General features: G+C 48.1%; 1 protein-coding gene across 9 annotated transcripts in view; it reads left to right on the plus strand.

Moving 5' to 3' along the window:
- The window catches only part of WASF3 (WASP family member 3), a 134,802-nt gene extending 119,504 nt beyond the window's left edge, over positions 1–15,298 (plus strand). For 8 of the 9 annotated variants that reach the window (XM_043575612.1, XM_043575641.1, XM_043575660.1 and 5 more), the window contains 4 exons: positions 3,229–3,404; positions 7,780–8,046; positions 9,447–9,814; positions 12,107–15,298. In XM_043575612.1, coding sequence (XP_043431547.1) covers positions 3,229–3,404; positions 7,780–8,046; positions 9,447–9,814; positions 12,107–12,264 — 969 coding nt within the window. In that variant the 3' untranslated portion in view covers positions 12,265–15,298. Of the gene's footprint in view, positions 1–3,228; positions 3,405–6,732; positions 6,900–7,779; positions 8,047–9,446; positions 9,815–12,106 lie in introns of all 9 variants that reach the window. The other variant, XM_043575668.1, reaches the window with a different exon arrangement.
- Positions 15,299–15,885: the final 587 nt, after the last annotated feature.

The following is a 15,885-nucleotide window of genomic DNA, read 5'->3' on the forward strand; positions in this document are numbered from 1 at the left end:
CATTTTTAGAATTGCAAATAAGTAGGTAGTTGTGAGCGTGTCGTTACGGCGCTGTAAACGTTGCGAAGGAAAAGTATGATGTGCGGTGGGGTGAGGTGACGAGGAGGGGACAGCGCAAGTGCAGTGGAGTGTCATTCATTGAGCCCCAGCAGTGGGGAGTTAGAAGTCAGCTAAGCAGAGTTGGGGGAGGATGTGTGTGTGTGTGTGTGTGTGTGTGCGCGCGCGCGCGTGCGGGCGCATGCTGGAAGAACGGAGGACAGAGGAGGTGGGGTGCATTTGGGGTAGAAGCAGCCAAGACCATACTGGGCTAGGAGACAGTTGGGCACATTCTGGGACTTTAGGACAGTGTAGTTGGAGTATAGATGCGTCACTGTTAAAACTTTGTCAGAGTTTGTGCACGTGTGTGTGTGCGCGTGTGTGATGTGCATGATGGTGGGTAGATTGGGAGGCCGAACCGCTGTAAAGACCGTTGCATAGTCGTAGCAATACCTGAATAGTCAACATGCATCATTTAAAAGTAAGGGTGAGAGTTACTGATCAGTGCAGTGGTCCTTAATCAGGATGCATATTGCTTGAAATCCATTGAAGTCTCCCTCCTTTGGGTTTCTACAGGTATGCAGACAATACATGCTGTAAAATGCTCAAATTACACTGAAGGAAATACATTAGAAAATTTGGGGAGAAGTTTCTTCCCTCCCCAGGTGTCACTAATCAGTAGTAACAGTTCAGGGCGCCTATTTTTAGGTCTTTTGGGCATTCGTAAACATGTGTGCACACGTTTCACCAAGTATTTTTACGTGCGTAGAATTGTACCACTCTTGACGTACACACACGCAGACGTGTACGGATATTGACATAATTAAAGACCTTCTTTGGTCTTTTTAACAGTTGTATGGTACTCCAAGGTATGCCCACTACGTAGACTATTTACCCAATAGCGTATTAGGAAATAGGGTGTAAATAATTGCTTAACTGCAATACTGCTATACTCATGTGTCGATATCTCTTCTCAGTAAATTCCTAGAAGGCAAGTAGGAGTTTTAAATTTTGAAAGATGCCATCATATTGCCCCTGACCATTAAAAGACTGAACCAGTTTATACTCTTAACAGACTTCTTCTAGACCTGGATGTTGTTATTATTTTTTGGATGAGCTCACCCCTCCCCCTCATCTAATTTGTATCACACATCCTTATGAACCATTTGCATGTGTTCTGTGAGCTCCACGTTCACATCGTCCGCCAGGACATCGCCTACGCCTCCTGAACCCCTCTGCAAATAGTCCGGCTCCGCCTCGGCGCCCACCGCGAGCCGTCAGCCGCCCCTTTTTCCAGGACCTGCCTGAGCAGCTTCTAATTGGCATCCCTGCCCTTCCCCCTTTTATCTTTTATTTAGTTTTATTTTATTTTTTTGCCTTCCCCCTTTTGATCCGTTCTCCACTACCTAGAGGGCTCTTCTCACGTGCCTGGGCAGGGTGTCAGCCCCTCCCTTGTCCCATTGCTCTCGGGGTAAAGAAAAACACTTGTGACACAGCCATTAAGGCCTTGCAAACCTTTTATTTATTTTTTTTTTCAACGTTTTATTTATTTTTGGGACAGAGAGAGACAGAGCATGAACAGGGGAGGGACAGAGAGAGAGGGAGACACAGAATCGGAAACAGGCTCCAGGCTCTGAGCCATCAGCCCAGAGCCCGACGCGGGGCTCGAACTCACGGACCGCGAGATCGTGACCTGGCTGAAGTCGGACGCCTAACCGACTGCGCACCCAGGCGCCCCGCAAACCTTTTAGATCTTGGAGCCATTCACCTTAACTCACCATTTCCCTTCTTTATTCCTCCTGGCGTGCTACTGTCCGCCCTCCACAGGGCCTCTGCATGTTCTCTTCCCTGTGGGCATGCTGCTGACCCCTGCTCCTTTGCAGAATTAATGCCTGCACACCGCAGATCTGACCTCTCAGTCACTCCAGGACACTCCCTGACTTCCAGACTAGGCAGCATTTGGTGTACGATGCACTTACGTTTCACCACATTTTGTAGCTAGGCGTTTATTTTTGTGATTTTGTGGGCTTCGCCCACCGGATTGCAGGCTCCATGAGGGCAGATGCCGTGTTTGTGTGTTTGCTGTTTGTATCAGCAGCACCTGGCATGGTGTCTGGGACGGAGTAAGTGCCCCGAGCCCACCTAGACCTGGGCATATAGTCAGCCTTTGCCAAGTGCACACTGTCTGTAAAGCCGTGTGTGGAGGTGCTTTAAGAGGAGCGTAGGAGTTAAAGGCACACAGTTCTCATCCTTAAAGACCAGGACGTCTTACTCGGGAAGCAGGAAAAACACGTAAACACACGTAGAAGTAACTGCCTTCACACTTAAAGAAACACCTGTGTAGGACCCGTGTATTTACTGGAGACATTTTTGCTGGCAACGTACGGCTGGCACAAGAATGATTCTTTGTATGTGAAGGTAAGTCCTAATCACGGTTTGCTTTGTGTTAAGCTAGTTGCAGGATTAGCTTAAATTTCTGTAACGATCTTCTAGAGACTGGAAATAGAGGATTTTGAGTTATTTCGTGAAACATGATGGCCTGTTAACAACTCAGTCAAAATTGTGCAGTGGTGGGAAATGATTTCTCTGCATGTTAGATATTTCACGTGTATAATACACATCTAAAAGGTACAGCACATTTAAAACAAGCTAAAAGCCTAGTAAGGTGTAAATTCTCTTCTTTAATTTTATTTATGTATTTTGAGAGAGACAGAGGGAGGGCGCCAGCAGGGGAGGGGCAGAGAGAGGGGGACAGATGATCCGAGTGGGCCCTGTGCTGACTGCAGAGAGCCTGACGCAGGGCTCATGACCCACGATGTATGCTGACCGTGAGATCATGACCTGAGCGGAAACCAAGAGTCAGACACTTAACCGACTGAGCCACCCAGGCGCCCCTTAAGGTGTGAATTCTTTACCAAAAATGATGGTAAGCAATTCCTGTAGTTAGCTGCAGTACAGTCAGTAGCTTTCATTTATTTAGGTTTTACATAGTGAAGTACCCGTTCCTTCTGTTGGGTCTGCGTTGGGTAAGAGAGTATATGCTTAGAATTTTCTTAACGTTAAAACCACCGGAAATGGGAATGTCTCTTGTCTGCACACCACGCTTGTTGCCTATGCATTACGACTGCATTTAACTTCTGTTTTCCTCTCCCTTCTGTCTTGGCATGCTTGCCCTCTCTGCCTGGACACCAGGAGCAAAAGCGTATAGATGGCACAACCCGTGAGGTGAAAAAGGTTAGGAAAGCCAGAAACAGGCGCCAGGAGTGGAGTATGATGGCATATGACAAAGAGCTTAGACCCGACAACAGGCTGTCTCAGAGTGTGTACCACGGAGCGTCTTCCGAGGGATCCCTGTCCCCAGACACTAGGTGTGTGTGCGTGTGTCGGAGCAGAGCCTCTGCGTAGCAGTGCTCGGTTTTATCGTACATTGGAAACGTACCAGTGGCTTTCGTGTTCACGTGGCCCACGGGACGTTTCAAAGCTTTCCTTAAAAGTCGATTCTGTATATGTTTTCGATTGTGAAATAATTCTTTGAAACGGTTTCATTTTACATTGGGTCACATCGTATGATTCTCCACCACTCTGACTTCAGTTTATGGTTCCATTAATCTAGACGCTGTGTTTAACGTTGATACTAACTTGGGGCTTGATAACCGTCGATGACTGACATTTTTATTTTAATAATCATTAATTCTTTCTCTTCTGCTTTAGCTTAGAATCTCGAATTTCCTTTGCCACCTGGTATCTAAAATTAATTAGTAGGTAGTAATTGATGTGCCTGCGATGCAACTTTATTATTCTTTAAATAACCTTTTCTAAGAGTGGTGAGCAAAAGCGATAGTGTTTTCTTCGGTGCACTAATCTTGTGTATTCTAATTTCAGGAGAAGAGTTCTGTTGGAGTTACTTTAAGAATTTGTAAGCATTTAAGTAAAAAAAGTATTCCTTGCAGGTGTGAATGACATGGTCACTAAATCACCATTTGTTGCAAAAGGGATTCACCGAACGACAGAAGCTGACTAGTCCATTTTTACTCTGGTTTAATTTCCTGTTTCTGCTTTTGTAAGGTCATGGTCTGCCACTTGCCTGCAGCCTCAGAGTCTTCCGTCAACGTTTCAAAATTCCAATAGAGAATTCTTAAGTGACACAAGAATGTTCTAAAAATAGCCAACAACCTGGACGTCGCATTACATCTGTATCTTTTTTTTTTTAAATGTTTATTATTGAGAGACAGAGAGAGACCATGAGCGGGGGAGGGGCAGAGAGAGGGGGAGACACAGAATCCGAAGCAGGCTCCAGGCTCTGCACAGAGCCTGATGCGGGGCTCGAACTCAGGAACCACGAGAGCATGACCTGAGCTGAAGGCAGACGTTTGACCGACTGAGCCACCCAGGCACCCCACATCTGTGTCCTTTTTAAATTTTTATCTCTATAACCTCGGCGTCTAGTCCCTCTGCACAAGTGGCTTTGTCCTTGGTAGTTACCACGCCCAGAAACATCCCTGCCCCAGAAGGGCTGTACGTCTTTAACTGGCTATGTTAGGAGGCAAGTTCTAGGCAGTTTTTCTGTACTGGCTGTTTCCTGTTCAGTATTAGAGAATTAGTGGAGCTTTAACTGAGTGCTTGCCTCAAGTTTGAATCTCTGTGTCCATTTATTTCCATAGAAGATAACAACGATGACGATCCAGGTTGCTCACGCCTCTAGGGGTGAGGAAGGGTACTTGAATACGATAGCCTTGAGAGTGTCAATTGGCTTTTTGGCATTTTTTTTCCCAACTAATTTCGTTGTGCCTGTTTACTCATAGGAAACCTATGCTTTATTTTATAATACTCCATATACTTGCTCTCCCATTTCAACAGATGCAGGTGGAAAAATGATTTTTTCCTCCCTCAGTTGAGGAATGGAATGGTTACTCACTCTGGCATCCGAGATTCCGTTGTTCCGTGTTGGGTATAAAATTGACGGTTGCTGAGATTATTTAGTATTCAGCCTTTGTATTTATGTGGTTCAGGTGCATCTTCATTTTTCTTAGTTTGCAGAATGCAAATCCCATTTCCCGCAGCCTCTTGCTATCTGCACACACGAGATAATAGATTAAAATTCATCCGTGTACTTGGATTCTGTCCCTTAATTTAGAGACTTTTTTCATTTTACTAAAGTGTATCACTTTTTCTTCATATAAAATAAGCTTTTTATATTTGGAAAGTACCAACGAAAAGTAAAATATTATCCATAATCCTATCATCCAGAGAAACCCCTTTCTGCATTTTAGTGTATGTCCGCCTTTGGTCTTTTTTTCAGTACACGTACATGTTTTTTCTTTTACAAAATTGAAATCATGCGCCATGTTTTCTGTCCTTTGACTTTTATTATCTCGTATTTATGTTTTAAGTATTATTTAGAAACAAGGTTTTTAATGGATATATTGAGGACAACTGACATGCCAGATTTCACGGCATGTATATAACCTGTTCGTGTAAGTAATGTGTTTGAATCCAATCCAGGTAAACTAGCCATGAGATTTTGCTCCACTGATCAGGAATGGTTTGATTCTAAGCATAAATTTAGGATGAGAATTGACACACTTACCTCCTGCTCTCCCTTGCCCTTCTCAGGGCTAGATACCTCCAGCCCAGGTGTCCTTGTGTTTGTCTCTTCCTGTCCTGTGCCCGTGTTACAGCCGTCCCACTGCCCCCCTGTCTACCCACAAGACCCTGGGGGAGTCTTTTGATTCTCCCACTGCATCTCCACTGCCTTCACTTTTCTTCTTCCTTTTTCCATGTGGTCTTCACTCCTACCAGTTCTCCTTTCTGTAACGGACAGTCAGTGATGATCATGACGTTTCAGGACCACCCCACTCGTCTCCACGTCGGTACAGCATCTTCTGGGGCTGACTGCTACCTTCCCGCGGGGATGTCTGGCCCCCACCAGGCCCCCGAATCCCCCCCCACCTTTCCTCCAGCCCACTGGCGCCCCCCGCCTCAACAGGGCAGCCCCCCTCCAGAGCAGCCCTACCCTCCAGACCTCGCCCGTGCTGTTCTTATCCTCAGACGCTCACCCCCTGCTCCTTTACTCTCTCCTCCATCTGGTCTTCCTTCCCCTTTCACCGGCTCCTTTGGGCCTCTGTCACAAGGCTACTCTGTGGGAGGAGTGCCCCGAGTTACCCCAGGATGTTTACAGTTGCTGGCTCCCCATCTCATCAGAAGCACTGCCTATTTTGCGAGATGACCTCGTTTCCTTGAGAAAGTGGTGCATGCAGTCTGTGACACAGGCACACACACACACACACACGGTCAGTCACGCACCACCAGTGGCTCTAGTGTCTTAGGGTTTCCGTTTTTAAAACGTGCTACCTCTTAAGCTAGGTCGGGTGCTTCCCCCATTAAGAGTGTTTTTAACTCGCTAGCAGTTTGCATGGTTCCAAAGACATACTCGTGTTCGCACCGTAATCTAGAATTCACACTGCAAGTAAGCCAAAAGTGAGTTATTCGTTATTCTCATTATATTGCAAGTAGGGAAGGAAAAAAAAAAAGCAAAAAAGCAGCCTCTTGTCATTTAGAATGCTTTTCTGTGCCATGCAACGCTCAGGTTAAGGAAGCTACCGTCGGGATTTCAAAGATCAAAATTCAGTTGGTGTCTTCCCTGCTCTCCCCCCCCGCCCCCCGCATCCCCAACGTGTGTTTGCCTGTTTCCTTCAGAGAGAGAAGCACAAGCTGAATCCTAACAGAAACCAGCAAATAAATGTGAGAAAAGTAAGAACAAGAAGAGAAGAGTGGGAGAGAAGGAAAATGGGCATTGAGTTCATGAGTGACACCAAGGAGCTGGCACAGGCAGGGAGCACGGCCGAGGACAGAGTGCCCAGGGGGTTCGTCACTTTGCGCTCTCGGACCCCAGCCTCAGGTTGCCCGCCTTGCTTTGGCTGTCCTGAGAGGACACGCGGCCCCCTTACTGACAACGCCTCCTGTAACCTGTCCTGTAACCCCGGGCCAGGAACACGCCGCTGTCATTACTAATGCCCGTGGCCCGTGTGGCTGCACCACTCACGAGTCCCCGCTCCCTCCGTAGGGCCTCGCTGGCGTCCCAGCGTCCGCACCTTTCTGAGCTCTGCTCATCTAATCCAAGACATCCATTCCTTCCAGAATTTCACACTCTGCTGTGCGCTCAAAGAGAAGACGACCTTTCCGTGTTACCCCACATTCTTTCCTTTTTGGCCGAGTACAGTTCTTCTGTCGAAGAACACTACGGTTCACTGTATTGCATTCTGGATTTCTCTCCTTTTCTTTCCCGTTCGTGTTCATCCGGGTCACCTGCCATTTCGTAACTTCTAATCATATGCTCTCACTCTCATTGCCACTGAAATCCTCTGCCTTAGGTGCGGTTTTTTAATTAAATGAGATCTGTCTTGTAGCCTTCTCTCTTAGAAAAAAAAAAAAAAGCACGCTGAAATACTGTGGAAATGGGGCTCTGCTGCTCCCCGCTTGCCGATCTGACTTACCCACTTCAACGCTGTGAATCTGAAGCCACGTAACACTGGGGCTTGCTGCTAAAGTCGTAATGATGTTGTTGCTGGGAGGCTCTCATGGGGCTGGACCTGGCTGATGCTTGTAAAGGAAACACAGTGTGTGATTTCTGTATATCGCAAGGTTGTTACTCAGATAGAGGTGTATGCCTGTTGGGGTGGGGTGGGGGGATCCTCCTAATTTAATTTGAATTTCTCCCCCCCCCACCTCTTCCCTGAACGCCAGGTCGCACGCGTCGGATGTCACAGATTACTCTTACCCGGCGACCCCCAACCACTCTCTGCAGCCGCAGCCCGTGACCCCTTCTTACGCGGCCGGCGACGCACCACCGCACGGGCCGGCAGCCCAGGCCCCCGAGCATGAGTACCGACCCCCCTCCGCCTCGGCGAGGCACATGGCGCTGAACAGACCCCAGCAGCCGCCGCCGCCACCCCCACCGCAGGCCACAGAGGGGTCCCAGGCCTCCGCGCCCATGGCGCCAGCAGACTACGGGTAACCGGGACTCCTGCGTCCTGCCGCGCTTGCTGTGGCGTCGGGAGTCTTGCTGTGTGTGCTCGAGAAGGTGCAACTGAACGATCATACCTTAGGGGCCAGAAGCAGCCAGGGGCGGCTGGGTGTAGATACTACCAGCTAAGCCACATTTCGCGTTAAAAGCCTCAGTGTCCCGCTGCTCCCCTTTCCGTTACAGATGCATCTCAGGTTCGAATCTGTAGTCATGCACACCCCCCCTCCCCCCATACATACCCCTGGCTACGTTCGAATGGATTGCGAAGCCAAGGCGTTGATCGAGGGTGACACGCTGATTTTGTGAACCTGTCCCAGATCTCCGGGTTTCTGGACGTGCGCCGGGTGAACCGCAGAGAGTTCCCGTCACACGTGAGAAAACCATACAGTGCAGCCCCCCGTGAGCCGTGTTCGCACTTGGCCCCGTGGTCCCCTTTCTTGACCCGTTGGAGCCCAGACATCATTCCTCCCCCGGGTCCTTTTGTTTTCTGTGTCTCGGGTGGGATTCAAACACCTCCTAAAGAAAGACCCTCACGTTCAGGAGTTTATTAATGTAAGCACCCGTCTCTGTTTTGATAGGCGGTCTTTTGCTCTGTCTTTTCGGGCTCAACCGTAACCTTTGAAGAGTTAGTGCCTCCGAGACAGTGTCCGGGAAGGTTGAGTGTGTGTTTGTGTTAACATGTGTGTTCTTCAGAGCAGCATGAAACACCTGAATGTATGCCCTGCCCGCCCCCCTCAGCCAGCTTTTTGAGGTTCCCTCTGTGACCACTCAGTCCTGGTTATTCCCATCCATCCGTCCTCTCTCTCGGAGTGTGTTCTGAGGCTCTAGCCAAGGGTCAGGCAAAGAGAGGGTCTGTGGTCCAGTTGGTTAGGAAAAGCCTTAGCTAAGTAGAATTCAGTGGATTTCTTAGCTGAAGGACTTTTCAAAGATTTTGAGACTTCCATAGGCACTGTCGGCTTGAGGAACTTCCGTGGGACGGGCTAGGAAATACAGATTTTTCCAAATCTGACTGACCACAGAGCCCTTGTAAGACCGAGTGCGTGAGCCGCCCACCTTTGAGATGCCCAGGAGAAAGGAGAGATTTGAGTCACTGTTCTTAACCTCTGCCGTCAACCGTCTTATTCTGGCCTGCCACAGAGAGTTACTTTTTGAGTGATTTTCTTTTCGGTTCTTTTGAGTAGGCGATCTCGAATCGCATCACAGCGAATAATGTAGACATGTGAGAATGGCTGGTGCGAAGCGTGGATGTTCGCGTCCTACGGTGTTGCAAGTTCAAAGGACAGTGTATATTGTGTTGGAGGGAGGCGCCTGTGTTAGGTGTATTAGACGCGCAGAGGATGTGGCTGTTGCTGCTTTAACGACTCTTGGCGTTTCCTCTCTTTATTAGGATGCTCCCAGCACAGATCATCGAGTATTACAACCCCTCAGGACCGCCGCCTCCTCCGCCGCCCCCCATGATTCCTTCAGCACAAACTGCCTTCGTCAGCCCTCTCCAGATCCCCATGCAGCCCCCCTTCCCTGCCTCTGCGGGCTCCTCCTACGCGCCTCCTCCCCACCCTCCCGCCGCGGGGCTCGTGGTCACGGCCCCGCCGCCTCCGGGCCCACCGCCGCCCCCGCCGGGTCCTCCTGGCGCAGGGTCTTCTCGATCCTCCTCCCCGATGCACGGCCCCCCAGCAGCCGAGGCGAAGCGCCAGGAGACGGCACAGCCACCCATAAGCGATGCTCGAAGCGATCTGCTTGCCGCCATTCGAATGGGTGAGTGAGCGTCTCAAACACAGTCTTCCTTCCAGAAGGAGATCTCTTCGTGGCTCCGACCCCAGCTACAGCCTGGCCCTCAAGTGTCTACTCTCCACTGAACTGTGTCTGAGGATAGGGTTCAAGGACACTTGTTTGATTTTGTTTTTGAAGTTTATTTATTTTGAGAGAGACAGAGGCGGTGCGAGCGGGTGAGAGGCAGAGAGAGAAGGAGAGAGAGAGAATCCCCTGTGCCACCAGCTACGGAGCCCAGCGCGGGCTCGAACTCACGAACCGTGAGATCGTGACCTGGGCCGAAACCAGGAGTTGGACGCTCAGCCGACTGAGCCACCCAGGCGCCCCTTGATTTTGGTTTTGGTAAACTGTAGATATGTTTTTGCCAGTGCAAGATAAACACACAGTAATAAAGAATTGAGAATTCAGGAAACCTTTACTTGACTAGAAATAGCTCATAAAAATGATCACTAATTAATGAGCTCTTTCCTCTGCCTTCTACTCTGAGGGTAAATGTATAAATGAGCGAAAGCGAGCTCATGTATATGATTTAGTTATTTTTAAAAATCTAAGCTGTGTCCTAGACTTCCCATATTTTTAGCTCGATGTGCTAAGCCAGTAAGCTTTTCAGCATTTATTTAGCAGCAAAATTCTTTTGTCAGATTGAAGTCCTACACTGAACCCCAGAACATGAGACATACAGAAATAGAGCATCTCTGGTCCCGTCAGGTTGGAGGAGCCCAGATGCTCACCTGTTCTGGCCCCCCCCCCCCCCCGGAGCCACACACTTCCAGTCTGTTCCACCCCGTTTCTTCTCAGCCCCAGGCACAGCCCAGGCTGGTTGAGGGTCACTGACAGGGCGTGAGATATCCCAAGAGCTCCTCGTCCAGTCGGGAGATGCACCGTCTCCTGGTCACGGTCTGGTTGTTTCTGTTCAGAAGGGACTGAGAAGGGAGCCCGACAGCAGCATCCCTGGCGTCCTTCACAGGACGGCGGGGACGTGACTGCCTCTGCTTTGAGTGCCCACACATCAGACTGGAGTGTGACACACAGGCCCGGGGTTCTCGTATGTCTTGAATGTCATTGGCACACTTTGATTTTGTCAAGGAGAGAAGATCCCAGAGGTACACGACCCCGTCGCAAATAAATTTAGGGTCATAGCAGGACAGTGGTTTTGTTTTCTGACACCTGTAAGCCCCTTCCAGTAAGAGTGATAACATAACTTGGATCTAATCACAAGGAAACCTCTGATAAGCCCACATCCAGGGACAGTCTACAAAAGAGCTGCCTGTGTTCTTCAGAACCGTCAAGGTCGTAAAACACAAAGACGGAAGAACTTCCCAGAATAAGGGACATGAATGACAACTAACGTGATGGGTGTTTCCACGTCGGATCCCAAGCCTGGTGGAAAACTTTCTTCATTTGCTGCTGTTAGGTCTGCTGGCAAAATGGAAATGAAATTTGTGCAGTAGACGGTAGTACTTGTGTCTGCACCGAGAGCCTGATTTTGGTCATTGTCTCTTAGGAATTACACATGAGGTATTTTAGGGGCACAGGGACATCATATGCTACCGTATTCTCGAGTGATCCAGGGAAAAGTATGGGTGTGTGAGCAAGAATGCCAGAGAAGGGTTGCTAGTTAAACAAGACGGTCAAATGGAATCTGGATGTCGGTTATATGGGGACGTGTTTCCGCTAGTTTTACAGCCTATAAATCCGAAATCGTTTCAAAAGAGAAAGTTAAAGAATTAGCACATTAAATCATCTTTGTATCCCACTCTGTTAATAAGAAAGCAGACGATTGTATTTTGTATTCATTTTCAGCAAATCAGTGAGACAGAGATCTCTTAACTCCCCACACCAGCCAAGGGCTGTTGGGGTAAAGCACTGCTTTCTAAGCCTTGGGATTACAGCAGCGTCCGGGAAGTGTTCATGATGCCGTCCAGTATGGTAGCCCCCGGGGCCCAGTAAATTCACCCTTAATTAGCCACACGTGGCTAGTGGCTACCCCACTGGACGGTGTAGCTCCAGAACTTTCGTGACGTTCATATGTCCTGATTCGAACACACTGCCGTAAAACTCTTTGCTACAAAAAACGTTTCCCCTTTGAGTGCCAATTTTGTTGGTCACGAAACTTCTATTTCCCAAGCCTTTCTCCCCTCAGGTTTTCAAAACTTTCTACCCTGGGTGTCCGCAGGAAAAACAACAAAAAAAAGGCCGCTGGGCCTGTTAGTGGGTGTTTCCTTCGTGTGGAGCCAGCAGAGGGATTAAATTCTACGCTCCGTGTCGTGTCTCTAGGGATTCAGCTGAAGAAGGTGCAGGAGCAGCGTGAACAAGAAGCCAAGCGCGAGCCAGTTGGGAACGACGTGGCCACGATTCTGTCCAGACGCATCGCCGTGGAGTACAGCGATTCTGACGACGACTCCGAGTTCGACGAGAACGACTGGTCCGACTGAGGCGGGGCGCGTGCGCAGGTGGACGGCGTGGGGGCAGGGCTGCTTGCCGGCAGGAGACCGTGCGTCGGAAAATGTCTCGCAAATTTTGTGGTCTCCGCACCCACGTAGTGGTATTATAACCCTGTAGCTTAGCAACTTTTGTATTAATAATGTGATATTGCTTTTGCACATCCAAAAATTCTGGGTTTTTTCAGTATTTACTGTGTAATACTTAAGTGCCACTACACATAGCAAATTGTGCTGCACACGAGGAAATATGCTGTAACTATTGCATTGTCCCGAAAACGGCATTTTGCTTCCTTTTTCTTGGCCGTGAGCGTACTTAGTGCAGTTTGGGTTTCCTCCTTTTGGTCGCTATAATTCTGCAGACTTGCTGCGTGTTTGTGAAGCTGCCTGGTGTTAGGTCTTTGCAAGATTAATGACCGTGTGTCAGAGTGATGTCTTCCAATCAGTAAGTGACACCGTTTCACCTTCGTTTTGTTCTGTTTTGTTTTAAATGTGTTTCAGAAGAAGTTGGTTCTAGAGGGAAGGACTCGGCAAGTAAGGAGGATCCGGTGTTTCTGCTCGCAGTGTCTGGGCTCGTGCCTCTGTGTGACTCGGAACGATCTGTTAGATAATTTCGTTTCCTTTGCACCGGCCCTTTGCAGGCAGGGTTCCCTGCGGGCGTTCGCTTGGTCCCTGCCTGTCGGCAATTGCCATTAAGAGGTTTGGGCAGCTGCGCAGTGATGAACATGACCAGCGGGGTTCTTCTTCCGTCAGGGCCATGGGGTTGTGACGCTGGAAATGTGTGACAGCGCTTACAGCCTTGGGTGCCAGCCAGCCGGCACAGACGCGGTGGTCCGGGACCCCCGGACCTCAGGGAGAGGGCTTCCCGTGGCCCCTCGCGCCGCGTGCTCTGAAGTTTAAAAGCTCAGATGGAGGTGGACGTAGATGCTGGCAGCTACTTGCTTTCCCCGGTGCCGCGGCCACATTAGGGATCCATCACCCGAGCGGGGCCGTGGCCCTGCTCCCAGAAGCACACGGTTCTCTTTCCTCACGTGGCCGTCGGCACAGGGAATTTTCAAAAGTACCTCAGGTCAGAGTAGGCTCCTGGCTGCACCGGATCACTTGCCCCTCGCCTTCGCCCTTCCCGCTCTGCTTCCCACACGGCAATACGACCGAGCCATGGGGTTGATCTTCCTGAGGAAGGCAGGCTGCTGGAACGCTCCCGGATGGCAGCTTACGGCTTAGAATTTGGGGTGAGGGATCGCTGCTTGTTCGGAACAAATAAACGCCCCCGGGCTTTGATTCTAGATACGACGTCACAAATAACACTAAGACACTTTACGTACTAGGGATTCTTACCCGAGTACAGCATTTCTCACGGATGGCGGTTACTCGTGACTCTCGGTCGTGACAAAGGAGTCTTCAGCTCAAGGCAGAGCTGGCTGGTTCACGGTGGTCGTCTCAGCAGGACCATGACCGATGGGTTTTTGTTACTGAGTCCTCCTGAGGACTTCAGCGGCACCCTCGAACCGGGTCTCTGCGTCCCTGTGTGGACGTTTACGTGGCTTGTGGGCGTTCATCCTATAAAGCCGATACCTTGAATTTTAATCACGTAGAGTTGGAGACTCTGAAAAGCCTAATGTCTGTGTCCCCTTCCCAAGACCATCCCTCTCACATCAGGTTACCTGAGTCTTTTCAGCGGGACTAGCTATTTTGACACATGCTTCTCGAGTTTCCGTTTCTTGGAGCTGGACGCCATAATTTTACCGATTACAAGCAGTAGTTAGTAATGAACTTTTAAATTTCTCCCTTTGATTTCTCTCCCTTTATTTCAGTGTAAAGGCCTCCTGTGTTGGCATTATTCTTGGGACTTTTACCATTTGTACTCCTCTTTTGTCTTTATTACAATATTTTGTTTTTATTGTTACTTTTGGAGTAGGAATTACTTGCACAATTCTAGAACTTCTATCTGGTAATGCTTCTTTGTTTTTTATGTCCCTTCTGTTCTCAGGACGAAGAGAACACATAAAGCTACTACCCATGTCAGAATTTCTTCTATTTATATCTTATTACAATAAAATTACTGGCACTTTATTCATAAATATTCATAAGCCTATTAATTATTAGTCGTCTTCCTGTAGTGGAATCAACAAGTCACTTTCAGCTTGATTTTCCGACTAGTGAAAAACCTTTTGCCCTGGGGTGTCACATAGCCTTTAACAGAACGGAAAAGGACTAAATTTCCATTTCGATGATTTTTACAGTATTTTTCTCAGCACATCGGATTTCTTCGAAAATTTAAATCCAGACTTTTTCTAGTGTGCTAGTACATGAAGAGGAAAAGGCGAATATTTTGAATTTTCAGTTTTCCATTTTCAAAAAATATTTACCAAAACAAACGGAGAAGGACATTCAAAAGGGTATCTCATAGCTGTGAATTTTACGTTTGAAGTAGTAGTCATCTATTGTAAGGTTATTTTAAATCATCCTCCGTTTTGTTCCCCCTCGTGTATTTTAGATTCATTTCTGATCAGCTTTTTTCTCACATCATAGATTAGGCAGAGGGGATGAGAAGACTGCTCGGTACCACACACATTAGCTACACAAACACAACGTGGTTGCTTTTCCATTGGTGGCCCCAGACCGTAGGATTTGGTACACTTCTGGTTTTCCTTTCGTGAAAGTATACTGTTAGGAAATTAACATTTTCATTTCAGTAAATGTTTAGAATATCAACATCTTTTCTGAGCACCAAGTGGCTAGGCTGTGAAAGTTTTGTAATAATTTGCAACGGAAATACACGATACGTTTGAATCCATTGAAGACTAGTGGGAATGTATCAGCCAGAGTAGCAAGTAAGTTTTGTTTTATAAATCAGAGTATCTGTCACCTTGCAGTATTATTACCAATGCTGTTGTAAATTGAATTGAAAATGGTATTAAAAAAAAAAAAACCAACCTCCTGTTAAACAATTTTTATCTGTTTGTATATCTTACTATAGATTATGTACAAGTAACATCTAAATAAAATTACACTTTTAACCCTAAAAGGTTTTACTCATTGGCAACAGTGTTGTATGTTTAACCTTTTTTGGAGGGGAGAAGTTGGGGGTTTGGCAGAGTTTTTAAAAAAATTTTAAAAAATTTCTTTTAATGTTTATTTTTGAGAGAGAGAGAGAGAGAGAGAGAGACACAGACCGTGAACAGAGGAAGGGCAGAGAGAGAGGGAGACACAGAATCCGAAACAGGCTCCAGGCTCCAAGCTGTCAGCGCAGAGCCTGATGTGGGGCTCGACCTCACGGACCGCGAGATCATGACCTGAGCTGAAATCAGAGGCTTAACCGACTGAGCCACCCAGGTGCCCCTTAAAATTTTTTTAACGTTCTTATTTGTCTTTGAGAGAGAGAGAGACAGTGCATGAGCTGGGGAGAGGCATAGAGAGAAGGAGACACAGAATCCGAAGCAGATCCAGGCTCTGAGCCGTCAGCACAGAGCCCAATGCAGGGCTCGAACTTGTGAACCTTGAGATCATGACCTGGGCTGGAGTCGGACACTCAACCCACTGAGCCACCCAGGTGCCACAAGGGCAGAGTTTTTAATTAGCATTTTCATTATTAGATAGCAAATACTCCGATTT

This window comes from Prionailurus bengalensis, chromosome A1 (genome assembly GCF_016509475.1).
Source record: "Prionailurus bengalensis isolate Pbe53 chromosome A1, Fcat_Pben_1.1_paternal_pri, whole genome shotgun sequence".
NCBI lineage: Eukaryota > Metazoa > Chordata > Mammalia > Carnivora > Felidae > Prionailurus > Prionailurus bengalensis.